This window comes from Sinocyclocheilus anshuiensis, unplaced genomic scaffold (genome assembly GCF_001515605.1).
Source record: "Sinocyclocheilus anshuiensis isolate Anshui unplaced genomic scaffold, SAMN03320099.WGS_v1.1 scaffold1571, whole genome shotgun sequence".
NCBI classification, from domain to species: Eukaryota; Metazoa; Chordata; class Actinopteri; order Cypriniformes; family Cyprinidae; genus Sinocyclocheilus; species Sinocyclocheilus anshuiensis.
Window position 1 is genome coordinate 530,370 of NW_015551107.1, and position 12,926 is coordinate 543,295.

The 12,926-nt window shown below is 40.3% G+C and overlaps 2 protein-coding genes across 2 annotated transcripts in view; both read left to right on the top strand.

The window, feature by feature from the left end:
- Positions 1-12,926, top strand: part of LOC107662933 (LIM and cysteine-rich domains protein 1-like) — a 360,255-nt gene that overhangs the window by 283,289 nt on the left and 64,040 nt on the right. The window lies entirely within an intron of this gene.
- Positions 9,344-12,926, top strand: part of LOC107662926 (inositol hexakisphosphate kinase 1-like) — an 18,641-nt gene continuing 15,058 nt past the window's right edge. Inside the window, exon 1 of the mRNA XM_016453066.1 lies at positions 9,344-9,734. Coding sequence (XP_016308552.1) covers positions 9,512-9,734 — 223 coding nt within the window. The 5' untranslated portion in view covers positions 9,344-9,511. The remainder of the gene's footprint in view (positions 9,735-12,926) is intronic.

Genomic DNA, 12,926 nt, shown 5'->3' on the forward strand with positions numbered 1-12,926 from the left:
CTAAGTAGAAGTTTTGATTATCGGGGCCAGTATAAACATGTGGAAAAGCTGATTGTGTGTGTTTAATTCAACATCTTTGCTGTTTCCCGTAGCCTACATGTAAGCAGCTTTCTCTACCACAAAGTAGATTATAATGCTATTTTACCCAACGCTGATGTACAGAACTAACATTACATCTGAGGAAGACATATATTGCTTTCGGTTGCTTAGTTTCCTTTACTTGTATCATGGCTTGTGACACTGTGCTGTAATACTGTAGTTACCCTCATATGTCACACTCCAGGATTCCCCAACGACCTCAGTGAACTATAAGACCTCAGATCTCAGAAAAAGTTTTACCGATGATGCGAACTATACCGACAGTTAAGCAGATGTAGAATATGAACGAACGTGCAAGGTTTCACGCTGTTTCCCTCAGAAATCTGTAAAAGAAAACGCATTACGCGGCTCAGTAAGTGCACTAATGCAATGACAGCTATTAAAAGACCAAACTCCGATCTTACTGATGATGCAAACTACAAACAGGCAGATGAGGATATGAACGCAAGTTACGGAACGCGCAAAACTGCGCGTTAAAGGGGTCATATGATGCTGCTAAAAAGAACATTATTTTGTGTATTTGGTGTAATGAAATGTGTTGTTAAAGAAAACTAATTACGCGGCTCAGTAAGTGCACTAACGCAATGACAGCTATTAAAAGACCAAACTCCGATCTTACTGATGATGCAAACTACAAACAGGCAGATGAGGATATGAACGCAAGTTACGGACCGCGCAAAACTGATTAATTATAATCTTGTTTATATATAATTAATAATATATATTACTGTATATTATGTACATTTAAGCAGATGAGCCCAGAATATGAGCCCACAGCCCACAAAGTTTCACCAAAACATTTTTTTCTCCCATAGAAAACCTACAGATACTACAACCAGTGGAACATGAAAAAAACCCTTTTGGTGAATTACTGTAGTTTTCTAAAAAAGATATTTGTGTACTGTACATACCGTAAGGGAGATATTGGCAAATTCTAACCTGTAGTAAGTTTCGGCAAAACCGATACATCGGTCGACCTCTAGTTTTAACCCAGTTGGTGGAATTGTCAGACGGTCCCTTGTGTGCGATAACACGTCAATGCTTTCACCGGTTTAAATTTGAAGCAATAATACACCTAGGCGGTTTTGAACTCCTATTTTTATGTCAATATAAAGGGGTTGCATATTGTTAAAACTAATCGTGGTATTGATATCTTTGTATGACTGTTGACTCTATAGATCAGTGGTAAGGGAAAGCAGTTATAAAGAAAATGCAGCTCGTTGCATTTTGGTCCTCAAATGGTCCTCATTTGCTTGCCTGTTTAAAGTTCGCATAATCATCAATAAAGTGTATTCTGAGATCTGAGGTCTTATATCAATGTATTAGTTCACTGAGGCGCGTTACGTGTCGTTGGGGAATCCTGGAGTGTGACGTATGAGGGGGAACCCCAGTATTACAGCACAGCGTCACACAAGCCATGATACAAGTAAAGGAAACTAAGCAACCGAAAGCAATATATGTCTTCCTCAGATGTAATGTTCGTTCTATACATCAGCGTTGGGTAAAATAGCATTATAATCTCCTATGTGGTAGGTCTTCATCAAAAAGCCGCTTGCGCCACCTGCTGGTGAGCGACTGACAGCAGCTGGAGATTATGCATCTAGCTCTACTGCTAATCCTGCAGCTCCCGGATGTGCAATGCCGAATTTTCTGTCGAATTTCAACACTGAATTTGTGGAAGCGAATTTGAAAAGTGAAATAAAATGGACCGAAATTTGCCTGTCGAATATTATACATCGTATTTTTAAACGGATTGAATATTTTGGAAGTGATTTCTGGAAGGTGAATATGAATTATTTAATTTTTAATTATGAAAATGTCTGTGAAATATTTTCGGATCCAGTTGTGAGATCTTGTGACGTGTGCGTTTGTATCCTGCATGATCGCGTGTGCTCTGCGTAACGGTCGGTCCGTGTGTATTGAATGCTGACAGGAGGAGAGTTCTGCTTCACTGAGACGTGCGATCGACAAACTTTAAACTCATGATTTTAAATTATGTTGCGCTTTATGCATTTGCCCTCTGCCATATTCATGTCATTTCCACTGTGTACTGTAAAATGACTGTTACCTTGGCTTTATTTGAAAAAATATGATTCCCAATGCACACAAACTTCCCAGAATACTGAGTGCCCTGTTGGTTACAGTGTTTACTTCCTTTTTTATTATATTTTTTATTAAATATTTATTTATTTGTGAAAAATACTTTGTCATCTAAAGTATAAGTATGTTTATGTAACACATTTATTTTTTAATCCATTTTCAAATTATTTAAAATTTCTTAAATATTAATTAAAATAAATAAAATTATATCGGCTTTATATCGGCCATCGGCCACCCTGCTTTCCAAGATATCGGCATTGGCTGTCAAAAAACCAATATCGGTCGACCACTAGATAGTACTGTACACCTCAACCTACTCGGCCCCTCTATCTAAGTGCGTACTGTTTCCTACAGTAGTGATGGTATGAGAGCTTTGAACACTGACAATGTCTCGTTTCACTCTTGGCACATGAATAACAGCAGGCCGCTCTGTGTTTAGACTGGAGAAGATCCAGAGCATACAGTACAGTGAGATCAAACATTAAATACCGCTTCCTTTTGACCGGATGACTAGACCAGAATATGTACATGTGTTTAGGTTGTATTAATATAGATAAAATTAACATTATCAATAATTAAATATTCATTTATAGGCAAAGTCTGATTTATCAATGCATGTAAGTTGTAAGCATAAAATACAGTGATTATATGATACAATAGCCAACAACCATTAGTGTCGTATGTGAATATTATGTAATAAATTGTCACTGTTGCTTGTCAGAAAGTCTGTTTTTATTTGTTAAGCAAGCTGTTATATCACAAAACAACAATGCATGACTTGTGTGTTGTGCAGCATACGCTGAATACATGACAAACATTTTGGACTATCTTGGATGTTCCGGATATAAACACAAACTGCATTACAGTCATTTCCCAAATTGTCATTTGTGTGGAAGTATTATGAAGCCTGTAAATGGGACATGGGGAAAATGCCATAAATGGGACACACTAAAGATGGACACAAACAGCACAGTAATGAAATATGAAGAATCATATATTGCACCAAGATTTTTAATAGTTTGAGATGGATTTAATAAAAGTCACATCTAGTGTTGTCACGGTACCAAAATTTCAGTATTCGGTACCAATACCAGTGAAAATCCACGGTTCTTGGTACCAATTTCGGTACCAAAGCAAAACACAAAAACATGCTAATTGAACAACACTTTTATTAATAACTAGGGATGCTCCGATCCGCCTTTTTTGCCTCCGATAACGATTCCGATACCTAGGGTTCGGTATTGGCCGATACCGATTCCGATCCGATACCAGTTACGTTTTTTTCCCTCATTTAAATAAATGTAGAATTTATATATCTCTGTGTGTGGAACTGATAATCATTCTTTCACAATCTACTAGATACAGACTACTTCATTATAAAGAAAAATCAAATAAACAAATATGAAAAAATATAGGCCTATGTATATTTATAATCTATGACAAAAATGTATCAAACTAGGTTAGTGGATAATTCGGCAGCAAAAGTTATTCTAGAAAAATCAGTGCACAATAATTTTAGAATTCCAAACATTTAGTGAAAAAACAATATTTTGTGGGGAACAAAGAAAACAGTGTTGCACTAAATATGGTAAAATGTTACACATTGCTATTTGTATTATTATAGGAGGATAAAATACGCGTGTTTTGGCGGGATCCCCTTGGTAAAATTCGCATTCCAGGGGCTAAATATCACGTTAGTGGGGTCGTTTTTCAACCCGTGGACATGAAAAACAACCCGCGGCAACAGTGTTAAAGCAGCCCAATTCCGCGGGAAAACCGTGGACTTGGCAACACTGGAAGAGGCTAGCTTTCGGATAGCGCATCAAGAACCGGGTTGACTGGGTACTCGGTACCACCGGTACTTAAGAAAACCTGGTACCGTAACGTTTTCATTTTTTTAGTACCGACTTGGTACCGAAATACCGGGTCTCTTGACAACACTAGTCACATCAATAGAAAAACTGACTTTCTTTTTAAAAGAGATGGTGGACCATATACAATAACCTCAGCTTTATCATTATTAAATTTCAGAACATTATTATGTAACCAGATTTTAAATTGTCATCAATACAGGCATTTAATGAGTCAAGAGGAAGAGCAGATGCAGAGCAAGCAAATATGTAAACTTGCAGGTCATCAGCATAAAAATGGTAGCTGAGCAACTGCTCATGCTCATGCTAAGTGTGTCACATATTGGTTTGAATCGACCAGTTCGGCTTGTAATAGAGCAAATAAATAGCAAGTACATTTGGTATTGAAATCTATGGAAGCCCATTTCCGTCACTGAATAAAAAATTAAAAAAGCTTATTGCAACTTTTTATCTCACAATTATTACATTTCTTCTCAGAATTGCATGATACAAACTCGCAATTGTGAGTTTATATCCCACAATTCTGAGAAAAAGTTAGTATTGCAAGTTATAAAGTCACAATTGTGAACTTGCAATTTTGAGAAAAAATTACAGAATTGCATGATAAAAATGTGCAATTCTGACTTTCTCGCAAATGCGAGTTTGTATCTCGCAATTCTGACTTTTTTCACGCAATTCTGACTTTTTTTCTCAGAAATGAGAGACATAAATTCGCAATTGCAAGCTATAAAGTCCAATTCTAAGGGGGAAAAAAAGACTGATATGTTCTCAGAATTGCGAGTTTATATCTCACAATTCTGATTTAATAACTCAAAATTGCATGTTATAAAGTCAGAATTGCAAGATATATAGCCTAAACTAGCAATTCAGAAAAAAAGTCACAATGAAAAAAGGTTATTGCGACTTCTTATCTCCCAATTCTTACTTTTCTCTCAGAATTGTTATTTAAACTCACAATTCTGAGAAAAAAGTCAGAATTGCATGATTAAAAACGTGCAATTCTGACTTTTTTTCTCGCAATTGTGAGTTTATATCTCAAAATTCTGACTTTTTTCTTGCAATTCTGACTTTTTTCCTCGCAATTGTGAGTTTATATCTCAAAATTCTGACTTTTTTCACGCAATTCTGACTTTTTTCTTTGGTGAGATATAAACTCACAATTGCGAGTTATAAAGTCCAGTGTTGAGGGGAAAAAATAGACTCGGATGTTCTCTGAGTTTGTATCTCACAAAGCTGAGAAAGTCAGAATTACGAGTTTGTATCATGCAATTCTGAGGAAGAAAGTCAGAATTGCACAATTTAAACTCACAATTGAGAGGAAAAAGTCAGAATTGTGAGATAAAAAGTCGTAATTACCTTTTTTTTTTTTTTTTTTGGTGCAAAAAGACTTCCATAGGAAGTGGCCCAATTGCTTGTAAAAAAAAATGCAAATCAAAATTGGTTATGAAAAACTATAATCGGTGCATCCCTAGTTTTTCAATTGTTCATAGTGTTTGTAATTTTTAAATTAATATTATGCAGTCACATTAATGCTGTCATTGATTTTCAGTGAGTTAAAATTTTTGGAGTTTGACACAATAACATCGCTGCTGCACTGCTGTTTCAATATATTCTTCTCCCCTTTGGAGCTTGACTATTTAGAAATATTGTATTAGAAAAAATCTAACAAATTAGAGAGACACCTAACAGTTGCTCAGCCAAATACAAGAAAAACATAGGAAGTGGCCCATTGCTTGTAAAAAAAAAATGCAAATCAAAATTGGTTATGAAAAACTATAATCGGTGCATCCCTAGTTTTTCAATTGTTCATAGTGTTTGTAATTTTTAAATTAATATTATGCAGTCACATTAATGCTGTCATTGATTTTCAGTGAGTTAAAATTTTTGGAGTTTGACACAATAACATCGCTGCTGCACTGCTGTTTCAATATATTCTTCTCCCCTTTGGAGCTTGACTATTTAGAAATATTGTATTAGAAAAAATCTAACAAATTAGAGAGACACCTAACAGTTGCTCAGCCAAATACAAGAAAAACACCTTGCGTTTGTTTTCAGATGAACTCATCTGTCTAGCAGTGGTGAGTGAATGCCATATTGCACATCTCTAGCAGGTGCGAGCGCATTGACTTAAAACGATAGAGCAGCTAAAGCTGACAGTGGGAAATCACAATTAAACATGTCCAGCGGGGCTTTATCACGAATGCCTGGAATGCATGTTTAGGCACTGCTGGATCAGTACTTCAATTAAGGATCTTTTAACCTGAATGAATCAGTCGATGGCAGCTCAGCCTTCCTGAGGCATCAGACTCATTGCATCAAGACTTCAAAGACAGCTTCAATTCTGAGGGCATTTGAAACACTCATCTGTCTGTTTTTGTAATAGTTGATGAGAACCGAACGCGTGTGTTGGGTAAAACGACGATTAGATTGAAGGCATTGTTAGAGATGGGGGCCACTCTGTGTGTCTTTGAGCTGATGGGACTCAGGCTAATGTAATAAAGGCTCTGAGATCAGCAGATGCCAGCTGTGTTTCTAGGGCTGCACAGCATTCTGGGAAACGCTCTCGAGATGCAGTAATAGAAGGTCATAAACCTCTGTTTGTTTCATTTAGCCGGTGTGCAATTTAAGTAATATACAGGTAGTTTAAGCTGTTATATTCTGTCTATTAAACTGTTCATCCAAAAATGAAAATTCTGTCATTATTTATTCACTCTCAAGTTAGGCTGGGCAAAACTGTATATTAGCAACACGATAATTCTGATGACATATAGCAATAATATTATAAAACGGAGAGTTCCGTTCCTTGATTCTGATTGGCTGAGCCGCGTTCGAAGCTGTTGTAAATTACTCTACAAACATACACCTTTGTTTACTTCTGTGTGTTGCTCGGCAACCACTTTGTTGGAACCACAACTGTTTCTGAGGAACTACATTGTTTGGTGGAAGAATACTGTTTTTATTAATATCATTACACTTTATTTGCTCTGTTTTATTTTGTGAAACCTTACTACGTATATGGAATTATAAAAGCTTTGCGTCGTGCCTAACAACGGCCCTTAGCTGTTATAAATTCACTATAAACCATGGCTTCTTGGGACTAATTGCTTAATTAAAAGTTTTGTTTTTAAGCAAACCATTTTCATTCCCTTTTTTCTGTGAAATTACAGCATGTTATTGCAGCGTTGAGTATTGTAGCCCATTACAGACATGTCTGTTGAGTGTGTGAACGCAATCACCAATCAGAGGTGTTGACGTTAGTCAGAATCCACTCAGAACCACTCTAAATGCTGTTTTTTTCAGTAAGTGCACATCACCGACTGTTCCACACCCTCATCAGTCCTTTCATTATGAGCAACAAAGTGTTAAACAAACAGTGTAAATAAGAGTGTGCAGTGTAGACAGCTTCACTGATTATAATAGGTGTTTTCACAAGAGCGCAGAGCTCATTGAGCTCGTGTTGAAGTGATTGACAGATTCAGTGGTTATAAAGGAAGTGCTCTTTCCTTGCTTCTGTTTATGACCCAGTCATAATTTGAACCATTGTATTTAATGTCTGGATTGACAACCATATTTATATGCAGGATTGAAAATGCAGTTATTGACAGCAGACTGGACAAGAAAAAATCTGATACTGATACTGTGCAAAATGAAATGGAAGTCTTGCAAACTAATAAACCTGCCACTTGTTTCTGTGTTTCTTTGTTTTTCTTTCATCTTTGTACTTTAAACAACTTGCTTTGTAACTTGGGAAAGCCACAACTTTTTGTAAGGAACATTTTTTAATGCAGTTTTTGTTTTATTCTTTTTTTTTTTTTTTTTTAGTTAAATTTTTATATTTCATGTTTTTGTATTGGCGCAATGGTACCTTTAAATCGGATTTTAAATGTTCCTTTTGTGTTCATTTTGTAAAAAAACAGTAATTGATTGATTGATTGATTGATTGATTGAGCACTTGATTGATTCCAGGTAATTTTGCCATAAACAATTTGTATGTACTTTGTTACAATTGCTGAAATGTTGAAGAAAAAATGTTTAAAAATTTCCAAATTTGGAAAAATATAGTGGTATAAATTTTTAACTACTGCTCAGCCTTACCCTTATACCATTCCAAACCCATTAAACTTCTGTTCATCTTCAAAACACAGGTATTCAAAATATTAACAGTTTCTGCCCTTCCATTCACCATAAATGTTGGTGCTTCAAAATTTCATTAAAACATTGTAAATGGATTCCATATGAATCAAGTGGTTTAATCCAAGTCTTCTGAAGAGACATGATTGTTTTATATGATGAACAGATTACTCATTTAGGTTTTTATTCACAAGTAAACATTGATCAACACATACACTGGCGTTCAAAAGTTTGGGATCAGCAAGATTTTTAATGTTTTTTAAAGAAGTATATTTTGCTAATCAAGGCTGCATTTATTTGATCAAAAATAGAGAAAAAAACGTTTTTAAACTTTAAAATATAATTCATTCCTGTGATCAAAGCTGAATTTTCAGCATCATTACGCCAGTCTTCAGTGTCACATGATCCTTCAGAAATCATTCTGATATGCTGATTTATTATCAATGTTGGAAACAGTTGTGCTAGTAGTAGACCGAAGGTTTTAGTGTGAAGGGTGCATTTGATCTTCCGAAGGAACCAGTGATATATGTTCTTGCGTGTCAAGCAAGTACGGTTACTTTCATATTTGATGCTACTGTACTAGTATGTTAAAAGGTCAGTCCTTATTTCATTGGATTCTAAATTGCGATCTTTCTCCTTCTCTTCTAGGAGGCAGCATTAAGGATCGTCCCCAGCGCTCCCGGCGCTCTTGATCATCCCAGCGCTCAGCGTGCTGGCTCCTCCCCCTCCCGGCGGCAGCGTGCGCTCTCAGCCGCCCCCGTGCACCCCGCGCTCGCCAGGCCTGCGCGCCCGAGCCCATGCCCCCAGCTCCACGCGGCCCTCCAACGCCATGTGTGTCCCGCACACTATGGAGGCGGGCAAGCACAGCGCCAGCCAGGGGCAGGGCAGCCGCGCCGGGGTCCCCCTGGAGCCGTTCATTCACCAGCAGCATATTCAAAATAGAATATTCATTTCTAACAACATGTCTTTACTATCACTTTTCATCAATTTAACACATCCTTTCTGAATAAAAGTATTAATTTCTTTAAATTCTTTAAAAAAATGCTGATCCCAAACTTTAAACGGCAGTGTGCATGGAGCTCATCAAATATAGTAGACCAGGGCTGTCCAAACTCGGTCCTGGAGGGCCGGTGTCCCATTAAGGATCGTCCCCAGCGCTCCCGGCGCTCTTGATCATCCCAGCGCTCAGCGTGCTGGCTCCTCCCCCTCCCGGCGGCAGCGTGCGCTCTCAGCCGCCCCCGTGCACCCCGCGCTCGCCAGGCCTGCGCGCCCGAGCCCATGCCCCCAGCTCCACGCGGCCCTCCAACGCCATGTGTGTCCCGCACACTATGGAGGCGGGCAAGCACAGCGCCAGCCAGGGGCAGGGCAGCCGCGCCGGGGTCCCCCTGGAGCCGTTCATTCACCAGGTGGGCGGCCACACCAGCATGATGCGTTACGACGACCACACCGTCTGCAAGCCGCTCATCAGCCGCGAGCAGCGCTTTTACGAGTCCCTGCCGCCAGAGATGAAGGAGTTCACCCCCGAGTACAAAGGTAAGATGGATGATCTGGATGCATTGCACCCTTCTTAGGGTGACTCGTGGTCTAAAAAGATGCTGGAAAAACTGTGAGACACAACTCAATGTGCAAGCCTGCAAACAACTGAAATTGTTTTGTTGTTGAAGATAGTGGATTCATTCCAAAAGCAGTGTTTTTTTAAAGATTTTTTTTTGGCATTTATTAGCTTTATTTTGATAGGATAGTCGGTAGACAGGAAGGGAAGCATGAGAGGGGGGCCGGGATCGGAAAAGGTCCGCGAGCCGGGACTCAAACTTGGGACAACCGATGCGCCACAACGCTATATGTCGAACTCGGGATGACCGATGCACCACAATGCTATATGTCGAACTCGGGATGACCAATGTGCAAAAACGCTATATGTTGAACTCGGGACGACCGATGCGCAACAACGCTATGTCGAACTCGGGATGACCGATGCGCCACAACGCTATATGTCGAACTCGGGATGACCGATGCGCAACGCTATATGTCGAACTCGGGATGACCCATGCTCAAAAACGCTATATGTCGAACTCAGGGGGACCGATGCGCCACAACGCAATATGTTGAACTCGGGATGACTGATGCACAACGACGCTATATGTTGAACTCGGGATGACTGATGCGCCACAACGTTATATATTGAATTCGGGATGACCAATGCGCCACAGCGCTATATGTTGAACTCGGGATGACTGATGCACAACGACGCTATATTTTGATGACCAATGCGCAAAAACGTTATATGTCGAACTCGGGGCGATCGATGCGCAACAATGCTATATGTCGAACTTGGGATGACTGATGCACAACAACGCTATATGTTGAACTCAAGATGACTGATGCGCCACAATGCAATATGTTGAACTAGGTATGACAGATGCACAACGACGCTTTATGATGAACTCGGGATGACCAATGCGCAAAAACGTTATATGTCGAACTCGGGGCGATCGATGCGCAACAATGCTATATGTCGAACTTGGGACAACCGATGCACAACGCCGCTATATGTCGAACTCGGGATGACCAATGCGCAACGCCGCTATATGTCGAACTCGGGATGACCAATGCGCAAAAACGTTATATGTCGAACTCGGGATGACCGATTCACCACAACGCTATATGTCGAACTTGGAACAACTGATGCGACACAACGCTATATGTCGAACTCGGGATGACCGATGCGCAACAACGCTATATGTCGAACTTAGGACAACCGATGCACAACGACGCTATATTTAGAACTCGGGATGACCAATGAGCAACAACGCTATATTTTGAACTCGGGACAACCGATGCGCCACAACGCTATATGTCGAACTTGGGATGACCGATGCGCAACAATGCTATATTTTGAACTCGCGACAACCGATGCGCCACAAAGCTATATGTCGAACTTGGGACGACCGATGCACAAAGACGCTATATGTCGAATTTGGGATGACCGATGCGCAACAACGTTATATGTCGAACTTGGGACAACCGATGCACAGCGACGCTATATGTCGAACTCGGGATGACCAATGCGCAACGACGCTATATGTCGAACTCGGGATTGCCGATGCGCAACAACGCTATATGTCAAACTTGGAACGATCGATGCGCAACATTACTATATGTCGGACTTGAGGCGACCGATGCACAGCGACGCTATATGTCGAACTCGGGATGACCAGTGCGCAACAATGCTATATGTCGAACTTGGGACGACCGATGCACAACGACGCTATATTTCGAACTCGGGATGATCGATGCACAGCGATGCTATATTTCGAACTCGGGATGACCAATGCGCAACAACACTATATGTCGAACTTATATGTTGAACTCGGGACGACCGATGTGCCACAACGCTATATGTTGAACTTGGGACGACGGATGCACAATGACGCTACATATCGAACTCGGGATGACCGATGCGCCACATCGCTATATGTCGAAATCGGGACGGCCAATGCACAGCGACGCTATATGTCGAACTTGGGATGGCCGATGCGCCACAACGCTATATATTGAACTCTGGATGACCGATGCGCAGCAATGCTATATGTCGAAATCGGGACGGCCAATGCGCAACGCCGCTTATATGTCGAACTCGGGATAGCCGATGCGTCACAACGCTATATATCGAACTCGGGATGACCGATGCACCACAATGCTATATGTCGAACTCGGGATGACTGATGCGCCACAACGCTATATGTCAAACTTGGGATGACCGATGCGCCACAACGCTATATGTCGAACTCGGGATGACTGATGCGCCACAACGCTATATGTCGAACTTGGGATGACCGATGCGCCACAACGCTATATGTCGAACTCGGGATGACCGATGCGCAACAACGCTATATGTCGAACTTAGGACAACCGATGCACAACGACGCTATATTTAGAACTCGGGATGACCAATGAGCAACAACGCTATATTTTGAACTCGGGACAACCGATGCGCCACAACGCTATATGTCGAACTCGGGATGACCGATGCGCCACAACGCTATATGTCGAACTTGGGACGACTAATGCGCAACAACGCTATATGTCGAACTTGGGACGACTAATGCGCAACAACGCTATATGTCGAACTTGGGACGACTAATGCGCAACAACGCTATATGTCGAACTTGGGACGACTAATGCGCAACAACGCTATATGTCGAACTTGGGACGACTAATGCGCAACAACGCTATATGTCGAACTCGGGACGACCGATGTGTAGCGGCGCTATATGTCGAACTCGGGACGACCTGTGTTCACGATCTGTGAACAAAACTTTATTAAACGATATTTGTAGTGCTCCTCCCATCCAATAATTACAAGAAGCTATATGCTTTGTTACTCTGGATATGAACCAAAGTTTCAGCTTTCAGATTCTGTCAGTTTTACAATGAAATACAAACAAAAAATTTATTTTGATGCTCTTTAAAGGGATAGTTCACCCAAAAATTAAAATGTGATGTTTATCTGCTTACCCCCAGGGCATCCAAGATGTAGGTGACTTTGTTTCTTCAGTTGAACACAAACGAAGATTTTTAACTCAAACCATTGCAGTCTGTCAGTCTTCTAATGGAAGTGAAACCGCCACCTATATCTCAAATGGACCATTGACACTCCTAATTGAAATTGTAGATAGAGTGTCAATGGTCCATTTGAGAGATAGGTGGCGGTAATGCACTTAT